The sequence below is a fragment of the Galleria mellonella genome, unplaced genomic scaffold, assembly GCF_026898425.1.
Source record: "Galleria mellonella isolate WM207_F2 unplaced genomic scaffold, CSIRO_AGI_GalMel_v1 utg38, whole genome shotgun sequence".
NCBI classification, from domain to species: Eukaryota; Metazoa; Arthropoda; class Insecta; order Lepidoptera; family Pyralidae; genus Galleria; species Galleria mellonella.
This window is the reverse complement of record NW_026442090.1, coordinates 3,557,921-3,573,150: the sequence shown is the minus strand read 5'-3', so window position 1 is coordinate 3,573,150 and position 15,230 is coordinate 3,557,921. Positions and strand designations below refer to the sequence as shown.

At 33.8% G+C, this 15,230-nt stretch overlaps 2 protein-coding genes across 3 annotated transcripts; one reads left to right on the top strand and one right to left on the bottom strand.

The window, feature by feature from the left end:
* Positions 1-43: 43 nt before the first annotated feature.
* On the top strand, positions 44-3,728 carry LOC113523030 (uncharacterized). The gene is given in 6 exon segments (XM_052897717.1): positions 44-152; positions 431-505; positions 745-798; positions 801-927; positions 1,779-1,967; positions 3,467-3,728. Coding segments are annotated over 6 exon segments (816 nt in total).
* A 247-nt stretch (positions 3,729-3,975) lies between these two features.
* Positions 3,976-15,010, bottom strand: LOC113522738 (retinol dehydrogenase 11-like). 2 transcript variants are annotated; one of them, XM_031913857.2, is made up of 6 exons: positions 14,862-15,010; positions 7,876-8,005; positions 6,758-7,120; positions 6,014-6,135; positions 5,396-5,610; positions 3,976-4,921 (listed from the first exon to the last, which is right to left on the bottom strand). In XM_031913857.2, exons 2-6 carry the CDS (start codon positions 7,991-7,993, stop codon positions 4,777-4,779), a joined length of 963 nt encoding a protein of 320 aa, XP_031769717.1. In that variant the 5' UTR covers positions 7,994-8,005; positions 14,862-15,010; the 3' UTR covers positions 3,976-4,776. The 2 variants fall into 2 exon arrangements, with proteins under 2 accessions (XP_031769717.1, XP_026764336.1); XM_026908535.3 differs by lacking the exon at positions 14,862-15,010 and adding an exon at positions 11,481-11,617.
* Between the last annotated feature and the right edge of the window lie 220 nt (positions 15,011-15,230).

Genomic DNA, 15,230 nt, shown 5'->3' with positions numbered 1-15,230 from the left:
TTATAGACGTATAGAAGAAGAAAAATGAACCAATTACCTACCTATGATCATATCTACTACCAGAATTCCAGAAAGCCTTAAAGTTAACACTGACGTTCTCTATTTGAGGTTATATCACGCGGCAAGCGTTCGTAGTACCGGCCTTAAGACAGGTGCCAAACGAATCTATCTATAAAATCGTTTCGTATGAGAAAGGCGAGTAAAATTATCCATTTAAAAAAAATACCAGGTATGTCATGTCAGTCAGTTTATGCTACGTACCTACCAACCATACGTAAACGTATAATTGAAAGAAATATATTTTATGAGTACTTACAATAATTGAATCAATAATTTTTCCGCAATGATTTGCCTATTGTATTTAAGTAGGTAGGTTCAAAGCGTGAGTCTCCTTTTGATCTAATATAATAGAGAGTTTGTATTCATTCAGAATCACAGCGTACTACATCTCGTGAAGACTATCGCTACGAAAAGGAATTTAATGCTTTCTATAAAGAAAGAGATTGTTAGAAATAGGAATTAGTAACCCTATTACTAGCAATATGCTCTATCAGGTCGACCTCCTCGCGGTTCCCCCTGGGAACCATTGTAATTGATTCATTAATGATTTTGTCACGATGGGCTAAGAAACCTATGTCATTCCCACCTATCATCCTTCACTGGTACCCCGCAAGTGTACACCGATAGCGCAGGTGGGGTTGCCATTCCATTATCACTTATTAAAAAAAAATGCTTTCTATAAAGTGCACCATGCCGCAGCACCGTGGTCAACTGCGAGGATACGCTGCGAAGGCAAAGGGGCCTATTTGTTCCTAAACATTTAGACGAAGCTGACACTATACCGATACTTATTACGTCAATACTAAACAAATTCCCGGGTGTATACATTGGAGTGCATGACTTGTATTCAGAAAGAACCTGTGTTTCTATTAACGGTTAGTATCATCATCATCTTTTAGACATTTCATTGATAAACAAAGGCTACCCAACAACAAGCACCTGCATCTCGCTTACACCGCAACATGTTTCAGGTCGTGGTTTCATTTACCTGAATTTTATACTACTATGGTAGCAAACAAGCATACGGCCCGTCTGATGGTAAACGGAGTTACCGTCAGATAGGCCTATGGACGTCTGTAACACCAAGAACACCTTGGTGTTACAGACGTCCATACGCGCGCGTTGCCAATTCTTAAGAAACATTAATACGCCCTTTTTGCAAAACCCCATGCTCTCTAGAGAGAGCCTCGACAGGAACATCATTTCACAACCTAAGTGTTCGCTGGAGGAAGCGTCTCCGAAACCACACTGTGCGTGACCATTCTTGATGTTGTTCCACACTGCGGTTAGCTACACAGAAGCTCCACTTGAAAACATTTCTTCCGCATCGGGTGTCAGTTGTTAACGATTATGTTGACACAGGCTGTAATGTTACCTATCAGAGGAATAACACCTGAATCCTCAGGAATGGCAACGCATGGGCGGTATCATGGGCGAAACAGTATACTTTGTTATGTCCATAGGCGACGGTTACCACTTTCCATCAGGTGGGCCGTCAGCTTGTTTGCCATTCTAAGTTGTATAAAAAAATCTTCTAGTATGTTCATTGTATTCTATATTGTACGTACTTTATGTTAAACGATACTACTTTTCATCAGGTGGCCCATTAACGTGTTTATCTTCATTAAATTTTTAATAACAAATGTATTTATTGTAAATTAAACTTTTTATTATAAAATCTTTCTTGTGGGATACGCCTGGTCATTTTTGTGAAACAGTTTCGACTCTATTGTAGAATTAAATCTTGGTCTTAAGAATACATGATATATAAGCCACATAGAGCCTCAAACGTGGTACGATGCATTTGCTACATGCGTTTTAGCTGGTGGCCATTTGGTTACTCTGCAAATAGTTCTAAAGTGTTCTAAAGTGGAGTACATCAGCGATCTCTTCACACAAATCTCAGAGCGAAATGTATATGTATATATGTGTATATATATATATGTGTATATATATATATATATATATATATATATATATATATATTCTATTCTACCTATTGGTTTTTATTTTACGATGATAGACATCACTTATATATTAATTACTTATATATTTATTTAACATTTTACTGCAGCTGCTTTACTGCAGCAACTTTTTATTACAGGACTTGTTGAAGAATTTTCAATAAGTGTAGTGTAGTACAAAAAGAGGTCTTATTGCTAAGCAATCTGTTCCAGACAACCTTTGGGTAGAAAGAATTAAAACATAAATAGGTAGGTGGCGCGTTAAAAAATAGATACATTCCTCGCTTATGTAATATTTACAATAAAAGAGTATTCAAGAAAAGCCCTATAAAAAGTGGTATATACAACATTTTAGTGACATTAAACATATTTGTATAACCAACGACCTTTACTATTTGGCATGCATAGGTTAGTCGATTACGATCGTTATTATAATTTAATTTTAATTAATTTCCGCGCTTGTCAAGGATGTTGACTGCGCAACGTGCATACCATATAGCAATATTAATAAATAAAATAAAAAAAAAAAAAAAAAAAAAAAAAAAAAAAAAAAAAAAAAAAAAAGGAATTCAATTGAGTTTCTTGCCAGTTCTTCTCAATTGGATCTATATACCGAACTGGACGGTAGGGTAAATATAAAATTATAATGTAAAAATTTGACGTTCATAAGCGGCTAAAATGTCCTACATGAATAAATGATTTTTGAATTTGAATTTGAATTTGAATATCTAATTGTAACAAACAAAAAGTAATTCAACAGTGACTTTTCATTTATAAAGAAAAAATATAGGAACCAATACTACATCCTCATGGTCCTTCGAGCCAGATTAGCGTTCATCAACCAAATTGACTGCGTATACCACAAAGGCACTTTAAAATTATAATAATTAAAAAACAAAATGCAACAAAAATGTTTATAACTTATATTATTTATCAAGAAAAATATATGTCCATAATTAACCTTTTTATATAGGGGGGGGGGAAGGGATTGTTAGTAATGGAGACTGAGAATCCCATTGCTAGCAATATACCCAACCAGGTCGACCTCTTCGCGGTTCTCCCTGGAAACTATCATGGTTAATTACTGATGAATTCATCATGATGGCCTACTGATGGGCAACTGGCCTGTTTTCATTCTGATCTATTACCTTTCACTGGTGCTCCGCCAGCGTATCCCGTTAGCGCAGGCGGGATTACCATACCATTTTCACCCATCAAAAAAAAACCTCTTTGTATTATTTAAAAAAATATGACTTCCTCTAGAATGAATGAAGGCGTAATTTACTTATTAAAGACCTTTAAAAAAATAGAATTTTCAATTACGGCTTGGTTTTTTCGCAATCGATAGAATTTTCATTAGTCTATTTTCCATATTAATTTTGTCACGCATAAAGTTTCTTTTTTGCAAGATAAAATCAGAAATTACTTCTTGCTTTTTTTAGGATTGAAAACACTGGTTTCTCAGACTGGGATAATAGGGATAATAAATGTAGTTAATCAAACGAGAGCGAAACTCGCTGCGGAGGCATCAGGCGGAGCGGCTAGCTGGATTTTTCAATACCCGCTATGTTTTTCTGCCAAAAGTCCGCTAATACAACTATAATTACTAACTTGAGAGAGAATGATCCAAACCATAAAACACAGCAGCAGCAACTAGAATATTATAATAATGCGAGTACATTTGAGGATCCTACTTTCAGGTAAAAAAAAACGATAATAATTGGAGCTAGAGCTGAAAGCAGCCATCTTTAATGGGCATTCAATGTAATTTGACTATTTTTTCGTAACTAGGTCCAAATAAAAATAGGAATAAATTGATGCATTAAATTATATACGAATTCTGCTGATTTTACATAAAAGATAACGGTAAAAAAATAATCGATTTATACTTACGATACCCGTACTTCTACCATATGTGATACTCTAAACTTCTATTCAATAATAAACTAGCTGTAAGTGCATATTTTTATTATAAATAATAGGCAACGCTTGGGTACATACCACCTATATTATATATTAACACATAAAATTTTGTATAAAAGCAACATTTAAACAGTGATAACTATATTGACACGTTGTGATCAACTCGTGCTAAAATGTTTCTACACTCTCAACATAATTATATATTTTACTAGCTGTTTCCTGCGACTTTACCCGAGCCTTTATCAGTATCTATATATAAAATATCCTATATTTTCAGTTAGGATTTAATCTGCGTGTTTACTATTCCATCAACCAAATAATGAATTAGTTTCTAGTTTAATGACTGGGAAAATAGCCTATACCCTTCTCCACCTAAAATATTACGTGTAAGCCAAATTAAAGTTGAAGCCATAAATGTACTGAAAGCTAATAAATAAACTCACTTTCATATTTATAATAATAATAAAATAAAAATATCCGATCAATGAGGGTATATTTTACATTTACAGTATTGAGAAAAAATAGCCTTTCTACTCTATCCACCAGTTGCGTTAATCTTCACCCGAGTAGATAGGGTATGCCTAAGTAATATATTTTATGTATACGGTTTTGTGAGTTGTATACTTGTCATTACTTGTAAATAAATGACAAAAGACAACAAATCCTACTATTTATCTTTAACATTCATTATTTTTAATACTATATATAGTCTCTACTTAAACATACAAAAAATCAAAATATAACTGATTATTTGCATCACACTGTGCTTATTCACTTTGAGGATTCAATTATAAATAGACATAAATAGATGTAAATTCAATAATATAAATTAAGCGAGCAAATCTTTTGGCGGATCAGAATCTCCGAAAGCATTATAGTTCTTTAAGTTCAGAGATTCGATAGTCTTGTCCCAGAATTTAATTGCAAATTCTTCATCTTGACATTGTTTTGATGGACGTTTCACCTCACAATCACTGTAACAAACAAAAGTGAATACATAACTGCTCAAGTAGATATTTACAAATTAGAAATATCTTGATAAGTCTACCTATAAAAGATGAAACTCAATAAAAGTAAAATCTTTCTCAAAATTTTAGCGACTTCAAAAATTTGTCTAGTTTGTAAAACAAACTGGTAACTTAATTTATTTATCTACAATAATAAAAAAATTGTAGATAAATAAATTAAGAAATCTCCTCCTTTAAATTGCACATACAGGAGATAGCAAGTACAATACAGTTGCGATACCTAACAAATAGGGCTTCTACATTAGGTGTAAAAAAGCTTGACCTAATAACTGTTGTAAAAAAAAATTAAGAATGGTATGGCTCAAAATTTTTAGTTTGTTATTCGACTTTATATTTCGTTGATTTTTTTTCTGTTCCACTGGTAGCATACTTTCCCGAAAGAATGTACGATTTTTATTTTAACTTGTATATGTAACTTACCTATAATAGAGGCCACTTTCTACAGAACAAGCTTCATCAACAGCGCAGTATATCGAAGTCTGTGCGCCACATTTCGGCGACTTCAAGAACAGTCCAGCGTTGTTGAACGCCCATGTAGCGCCACGCGCTACGGTTTTGTCAAAGTGTCTGCTGATGTCAGTCTTTATTACTCCTGGGTGTAGACTGTAGGTTGTTACATATTTTATGTTTTGTTCCTGCAAATATAACCACTTATGTCTTTGCAGATTTTTCATCTTAACATACACGTACTATATGCTTGGAATATCATTGTGAAAACTTTTTGTACATATGTGCTTATTATGTTAGGCTTTAAAATAATTTATATAAAAAAAAAAGGAATTAAAAATGGAATAGATATTAATAACATAATCTCTCAGATAAGATAGCAATAGTCACTTTAAGAACATGACTCTAAAATTATATAAAAAAAAAATACGTTTTAGAATTACATGGTGATAGCTTGGGTTCTTGGGCTAAAACAAACTGTTCAATTCTAGTCAGGCTATTTTATGTCTCGTAGATTAGATATAAGGACCAGCCCATTGTTGAAATTGTATTACCCATTGTGTACATTAGTATTTGTATAATATAATTTACCTTCAATTTCATATCCAGTGCTTTGGCAAAGAGCACATTCGCAGCCTTACTTCTACAATATGCTACATTAGCGTTATACTCAGATTTTTCAAAATTAAGATCATCCAAGTCCAGTTTGTGGGCTGTGAAAAAACAATGTAAAAAGTGTGTGTAAAAACAAAATTATTTATTCAAATTTTTAACATAAGATAATATTAATTACTCATATATTATAGACAAAAACTTAAAAATAAAAGATCTCATAAAATTACCATACGATAATATTTTAATTATTTTTTTTAATAGTTAACATAATAATTTTCAAATCATAACTCTATTTATAGCGTTACTGCCCTAATAATTTTATACCGACTTTTATTTCGACTTTTTCTTCTATTGTATGTAAAATAAAAGAAAAAGTAAAATTAAAAGAATGAATTATACTTTGTTACGATATTTCGAGGATAAAAGGAGTTGGTGACACATTGTACTCATATTCTTACTCTATTAATACTACAACTTGGAGAAAAGGGATATTTAGTAATGCGGATTACCTGTCCAATACACCCTGTCAGGTTGACCTCCACGTGGTTCCCCCCGGAAACCAGCGTGCAGAATTCCAGATATATTTATCGCGATAGGCTAACTGTTCTGCTTTTTCATTCTCACCTATCATCCCTCACTAGTGCCTCGCCAGCGTATACCGTTAGTGCAGGTTACCATTCCATTATCATCCACTTAAAAACAAAAAATACTACAACTTACATTGATGTAGCTTAGATGATACAAATACTACCCTCGAAGGAGCTGATTTGATCATCCTTGGTAGCAGTAACAGCGTCAGTAGGGCGTGTCCAAAGTGATTGGTGCCGATGTGAGTCTCGAAGCCATCCTCAGTTTTAGATTCAGGGCACATCATGACACCCGCGTTGTTTATTAATATATGTATCTGGGACTCAGTCTCCAACATTTTGGATACAAATTCACGAACTGATTTCAGACTAGATACGTCTAGTTTTTCCACTACCAAAACTCCTCTGATTTCGGTTTTATCAATTTCGTTTTCTATGTCGGTTTTAGCCGCTTCCGCCTTATTAGTGTCTCGGCATGCCATTATGACGCGCGCTCCTGGAATATAAAATTTATCTGTTGATATCTGAACTCCAGGGTGTAAAGTCCCATGCTAAGCAATATACCCTATCAAGTCGACTTAACAAGTCCGCTTGGTCCCTCTAGGAAACTTTCACACTGAATGCCAGTTGTATTCATCACGATGGTCAAACTGACCTACTGACCTTTTATTTTCACATCTTATCCCTTGCCGTCAACGTATACCGTTAGCGAAGGCGAGGTTATTCCATTATCATAACCTTACCGTTAAGGGGGAAGGGATTGTTAGTAATGGAGAGGTTATTCCCCATTGCTATCAATATACCTCATCAGATCGACCTCCACGCGGTTCCCCCTGGAAACTATCATGACTAATTTATCGTTGAATTCGTTCGAGGGGCTAACTGACCTGCCGTTTCATCCTCACTTATCATCTCTCACTGGTGCCCTGTCAGTGTATACCGATAGCGCGGCCGGGGTTACCATTACATTGTCATCCATTAAAGAAACTTTACCATTAGAAAAAAAAACTACGGGTGTACTAGTATAATACCAAAGTATAATGATCGCAGTTGAAATACTATAGCGTCTGTCTACTGATTTTATAAAGAAAATCCTAGATTTAATAGAATACACAATAGATAGATAGAGAAACATAATAGCATAATATTGTTATTATAACTATAAATAACTTTTCATAAATCTTATTGGTAATATTATACATAAACAGATATAATTAAATACTATAAATAATTCATTGAAATGAATCAGACCTCTGGCGTACAGGTCAGCCGCAGTCTCCTTGCCAATGCCGGTATTGCAGCCCGTGACGATGGCCGTAGAGCCGAGTAGACGCCGCTTGCTTCTACACCAACCGCTTATGCAATCCATTTTTACGTAATTCTACAAATTGACATATACAATTATAATTGAGTGAATAATAATATATGAATAAAAAAAATAAAAGAAATAGCATTGTCAATTTTAATGTATGAATATTTACTATTAGACAGATTATTTTTATTACATATTAGCTAAAAATACTTAAGTAAATATATACCGCTTAATTCATAAAAACCAACAATTTCCACAAACCTATTTTAATTATTATGCTGTTTTGTCACTTGATTTCAAATTAAGCATTTAGCATAAAAGAGATAGACATAAAAGTTCAATAGCTAAAATAGGTTTTTTTTTATTTATACAACTTAGAATGACAAACAAGCTGACGGCCCACCTGATGGAAAGTGGTAACCGTCGCCTATAGACATGAGCAGTACCATGGACATAACAGAGTATACTGTTTTGCCCACGATACCCCCCATGCGTTGCCATTCCTGAGGACTCGGATGTTATTCCTCTGTAGTACAGAGTCTACAGGGTACAGAGTCTGTACCCAGTAAAGTTTATGAGAGGTTTGCCGTTTTTATTGGATAAGAAGGATATTATATACTTACTATAGTTTTTACTAGCGACTTAGTCAATTGACCGCAGTTAATAGTACCCTATTTCAAACCTATTTCCTTCACCTTTGATAACTACGTGTGTGCCAACATAGGTAGGTAATAAAGAAGCAAACTCACTTTCACAATTATAATTAGAAAGGATAGAAAACTTAGAAATACAAATGTTTGTATTGTACAGTCTTATGTAAAAAGATGTCTAAAACCTAACAGACCAAATTACAGACACCATCAAAATACTTAACACATTCCGTATATTTAGTTTATAAATAATAATGTTTGTTGTCACTATATTAATTACATACAATTTCTATAATTTTGTTTATTTTAGAAAACTGTAAATACAGAAAAAATTGATAAAAATATAAATAGAAATACATTCCTAGACGAATCTTTGCCAGTCAATCAGACTTTATTTTTGTTTTATAACTTGCCTACCTATCTGAGCAACTAAATAATATAGAAGCACAGCGTAACGCTGTGATGGCGGTAATAAAATAGTTGCATCATTGAATTGTGGGAAAATAGCGTCATTCAGTTAATTATATATGTGGGTATAGGTTTACTAATTATCTAAATAAGCAATGATGACTTAATACTTAATAATATAAAATACTAAAGTACATATATCTGTATAGAATCAGGGAGAATACACTAGGTTTAGTGAATTGCGGAAACAAGGTTAGCCTAGAAATGTATATGTACTGCCTAAACCCAAAACAGAAACAGAAAAAACCCCCAATTAGTATGTAGAATACCATAAGGCACTTCATTCTGCTACACAGCATAGCAGCATTATCCATGAACAATTAGAAACACTACCATTATAAATTTTTGTTGGGATTATAGCAATCGCCTTCAAAGATAAAAAAAAAAAACAAACTAATAGCTCAGTCATATTGTATGAGTCAGAATCATTATCATATCAGCCATTATCAGTCGACTGCTGAACATAGGCCTCCCCTATAGACTGCCATAAGGAATGGTCCTGAGTCATCTACATCCACTGACTCCCTGCAATGAATTTGAGGAATTGTCCTGAGCTACGTTTTCCTATATGGGGTCGCCACAAGTACCTTTCTTTCCCATCGGTTATCAGTTCTTCAAGCTATGTGACCAGCGCATTGTTACTTTAGCTTGCTTATCTTTCGGGCTATGTCGGTTACTTTGGTTCTTTTGTATATCCTCGTTTCGAATTCTATCACGCAAAGAAACTCCGAGCATAGCCCACTCCAGAGCCTGCTGAGTACCTAATTTGAAGCTATTGTATACGAACAACCGTGTGCAAAATGTATAACCAATGCAACATGCACTGGTTAAAGACCTTCGTCTTCACATTTTGAACAAGAAGACGTGACATAAATTAGAACGCTGCCCAGCCAAGTAAAATTTTTTTGGTTGACCTTTTGGTCGAAATTGCATTTACCTAGTCGGACAAGTTGTTCCACGTATACATAATCGTCGATAACTTCGAGCTTAGTGTTTTCAATCATAACCGCTATAGGCGTGACATGGACGTTAGATATAGGTCAGAATACTACCTAACAAATGTGGTGAAGTAGAAAACTAGATAAATACAAAAATCTCAGAAAGTAGCACCAAGTGATTGATGAGAGAAGTTCCACTCCACCGACATAAAAAGACATCTATAATCCATCAGAAAACACCTTAATTTCCTTTGGAAATATGCGTTTATCAAAGCAGTCTGGACAAGATCCTTATGTCAAGATTATCAGAGTATATGCATTCAACATGCTCAATTAGCAAATGCCTCTGATTACCCCGTTAGAGACTGAAATCATAAGTATATTTTTTCATTTAACGTAGCAGGGCACTTAGGTAGTCGAAGAGCAAAATATATATTTATACAGTTGTATAGAGATGCTTTTAAATTTCCGTACACATACATAATATCAGTATTTCATGCACGTTTGCTACATTGTAACAGAAAATTTATAACGATAATTATGAAGACGCTCTGTTGTTATTGTAGGTGACTTGATGACTTCACCCTCACTGGTAGGTACCCCACTAACGTAATCGCATAAGATTAAGAACATATATTATTCTACCATAGCGTAAATATGTACCACACCTGGTGGGATAATACCAGAGGGCCTACTATGAAATGTTTCGTTAAACACAAATTTGATGTTAAAATTACATAATACTTACCATTTAAAAACATTAAAAATATTAAATATTATTCCTTTGGACGTTTATGGTAGGATTTCTGACGAATGAAATGTTAAGCTTACTAGGCCGATTTAGGTATGAACGAAAACACGATTTTGAATCCGAAACTTCGGAAGTTCATTTCATGGTAGGCCCCCAGATAGTAAAGTTAGCTAACGTGCCATACTAACATTTAATTTTATCTATACATATAAAATCGTTTATCCTGACCGATTGATCAACGCATAATCCACAAGGGCTAAAAGCTTGAAATTTTGGCAGTTGATACATTTTATAATGTAAACTTCCCACTAAAGAAGGATTTTTGGAAAATCTACCCTTAAAGAGAGAAGATAAGGGATGAACGGTTGTACGGAAACCCGTCAATTTCAAAGTTAGCATGTTTCTAACTTTGAAATTGTTTTATTTTAATGTTTGAATTTAATATATACAAACTTCTAGTTAGAAATAAACAATTACGTATTTTTGTAGCGTTTTTGTAAATCTATCTCCTAAGAGAGTAAAATAGGGATTGTAAATTTATATGTAGACTCTGTTATATTTGTAATTAGAAGAATGTAGTGAAATTCACAATGAAACAACTAGTATACGTATAAGCTTATATACCAAAATTAATTTATTTTACTTAGATACTAAAGACGATAAGTATATAATTTGGATCATCTATGTAATGTACTGTTTATCTATAATCAATACGAAGTAAAACCATTTACACCCACCTGAAATTCGGATCACGAACACCAGCTATCGATTGACGAATTCAAACAAGTGCGCGGTATGCAATGTCGATGTTATTTACAACGTCACGACTTCCACTGACCAACGTTGATTGTATACTAACATATAAAATGAAATTTAGTATACGTATGACTATCAAGGACTCTTCACTATTGCCGCCAATATAAAGGGATATTCAGATATTACATCTATATTAATGTTATAAACTAACAATTTGATTGTTTGTTGGTTAATAATGGATAAACTCAAAAACTACTCAACCGATTTTAAAAATTCTTTCACTTATAGTAAGCTACATTATCAGCAAATAACATACGCTACTATAGCCTAATATTATATTTTTATTTTCTAAATTGATATCTACCTGTGCTAAGCCGGGCTGGATAGCTAGTGCGAGTACATAATATAAACAAATTTTGAATAGGGGGAAAGGGATTGTTAGTAATGGAGACTGAGAATCCCATTGCTAGCAATATACCCAACCAGGTCGACCTCCTCGCGGTTCCCCCTGGAAACTATCATGGTTAATTCCTGATGAATTCATCATGATGGGCTAACTGGCCTGTTTTCATTCTCACCTATCACCCTTCACTGGTGTTCTGCCAGCGTATCCTGTTAGCGCAGGCGGGGTTACCATACCATTTTCACCCATCAAAAAAAAAAAACAAATTTTGAATTATTTTCTACTACATACATATTAGGGGAAAGGGATTTTGTCATCTTATAAAAGCAAAGGTCGTTTAATAAGTAAGGTGGCTGGACTTAAACTTTATACAATTCAAGCGGTGTTCCGTTTATAGTCTGTCAGTGTTCATACAAAACTATTTATATATTTAAGCCATTTATTTATAATCTTGTCAGTTTCGGGGAGGTACTTCAAATTTGACTTCTTTTAGGATAGATGCATTCGGAATAAAACAGTAAAGCAACACCTACATTAATTCACACTTTTCTGTGTGAAAAACGCGTTATAATTAGTTTTTGTTGTTATTAGTGAATTAATAATAAAAAAACGCATATATGCGTATGTGGAAACATTTTTTTATTAAGAATGGTCCGTGCGTACCAGTTGACCTTAGCTCTAGTGTAACTCGTTTTGACAGCGAAGTAAAATAATGTCGAAATATTCGTCTACAGAGTCCTTGTATGAAAGTACCTAATATTTTTTATAAGTTGTGACCACGTCTTCGTTTAAATGGAGAAGTATGTAAAATAACCTACCGGTGGGTAGGTGGGTAGGTAGGTGGTGACCTACCCTTTGTCTTTTTCTCAATGTCCTCTACCCAAAGGTTGTCTGGAAGAGATCGCTTAGCGATAAGGCCGCCTTTTATCCGCCGTATCACTTCTCATTAATATTTACTGTATATGTTATTTTTCTTTTTACTTGGTACAATAAAGTGTAAATAAATAAATAAATAATTTCCATAAAAAATAATTTTATAACCATTCACATTTATTTTATTACGTCAACTGTTATAGAGAGCCCAAAAGATTAGATTCCCAAAGAGGGTTGACGTCAGGCAGGCGGCCGGTCGTAAAACTAAAAACCAAATCTTTTTGTAATATGTATAAAAACATAATACACCGACCCAAATAATAATTGGGATAAGGGTAGGAAGATGATGATGAACTGTTATAGAGAGCTTTGAAAACAATATAATTAAGCTCTTTGGGAGATAATTTTTAAAGTAAATCAGAAAGTAATAATCAGAAATAAGTAATAAGAAAAGAGGTACGAATTTAGTAAACGGATGTAACAATAATCATAGCAAAGAACATTATATGTTAGGTACATATAATGTTCTTTGCTATGATTATTGTTAACCAAACAACTTCTTTGCTATGATTATTGTTAAACAAACCTAAAAAAAAAATACAAATGTTTTAGGTCCTTAAAAAATAGTACCTACTGTATTTGAAACTAGAAGTCTGAAAATAATTCATCGAGATAACCGGTTCGAGTTTTAAATTAATACAACATTTATTAGTATAGAATACTAGATAATGTTTTTAGTAAACGCAAATACCAGAAGGAGACTTTGTACAAAAGTCGTTTGCTTGGGTACGTCTGTCCCATTCGTGTTTCAACCGTAAAGCAGTTGTGTTTGCATGGCTGTGTTTCGGTTTGAAGGGTGGGATATGGCGTGAATTTACAGGGTACAGAGGAATAACACCTTAGTCCTCAGAAATGGCAACGCATGAGAAGTATCATGGGCGAAACAGTATACTCTGTTATGTCCATGGTACTGCTCATGTCTATAGGCGACGGTTACCACTTTGCATCAGGTAGGCCGTCACCTTGTTTGCCATTCTAAGTTGTATAAAAAAAAATATTTAAATATTTTATTTCCATAATAAAATAGTAGAAGAGTATTTCCAACCACGTGAAGTAATATTTCAAAATATTATACAATATGCTCACGACTATAATCCCCAGTGAAGTAGCCAGAGGCATTAATCGACTGCTATCGTCATGGTGGATGTAATACTCGATACGCCAACATTTCGAAGAACATATTAGAATATCTAGGTCTCTCGTAAATGGCAATAATCGACAAATGTCACTAACTACACCATTGGGTATTATAGTCGTGAGTATATACTTTTTTTCACTCATAAACTCATTTTGTCCGAATAGCTTAAATCATAAACGTACCTGTATGAGTTTAATACTTATATCAATATCACTAATGTCTCCATTACTAATAATCCCAATCTCCACTACTTATAGGTGGGGCTAGGGATTATTAGTAATGGAGACAAGAGTCCCATTGCTAGCAGTATACCCAATCAGACTAACCTCTACGTGGAAATAATAGTGTTGTCTAGTCTTGGTGAATTCGTCATGATGGACCGATTGGCTTTTTCTACCACGAACGCTATGCAGGTTATGCAGTAAGTTCCTTATCGAAGTTATTCTAAGAGACTACAGCATGGGATTCTTCAAAATTAAGGGATTAAGGGGTGCTTTCAAATTCGACAACGCGCGCGTAATGCCCCTGATATTGCAGACGTTCGTAGACTACGGTAACCGTTTGCCATTAGATGGGCTGTATGCTTATTTGCCACCTCAGTGGTATAAAAAAAATTGGTCAATCTTCATTATCACCCATAAATAAAAACTTTCTTATATCTATATAAATAGAGACCAAAATTCACTCGTCAATATCAATTAAAGGCTTGCAAAAACAAAGAATATTTTGTTCATGGGTTTAACTCCTTATCGAATGATAATCTTTTTAACATGTAGTATTACTTTATCTATATAATTTAATATGTAGACAGTGAGAAAAAATAGCAACAGGACACGTATTTCATCATAATAATAAAATGTATTAAGTTATAATTCAAATAAAGTATACCTGATGTCTGATGATACTTTTGACGCCTGTTAAAATATTATCAATTTCACTCTCTTCCAATAATCTTTATTATTGGAGTACCTATAAAGTAATCACGACTTGAACTAACCGACGTATGCCGTGAACTGACGCACAACATTATCTAGGTCGGTGAAACTTTATATTGTTGTAAGGGCTCATAACTTATACTTGAATATTTATATATTTACTGCACAAAATTAAATACATTATGGATTATAGTCTCCCACTTCGCTCTTCAACTTGCTTGAACTTTTTACTTACTTTTATGTGCAATTTTGTTCCCACGAATGTAAGTAGGTACTCGTAATTCCAAGTAGGGTAATTACAGGCATTTTGTCTGTTGTTACC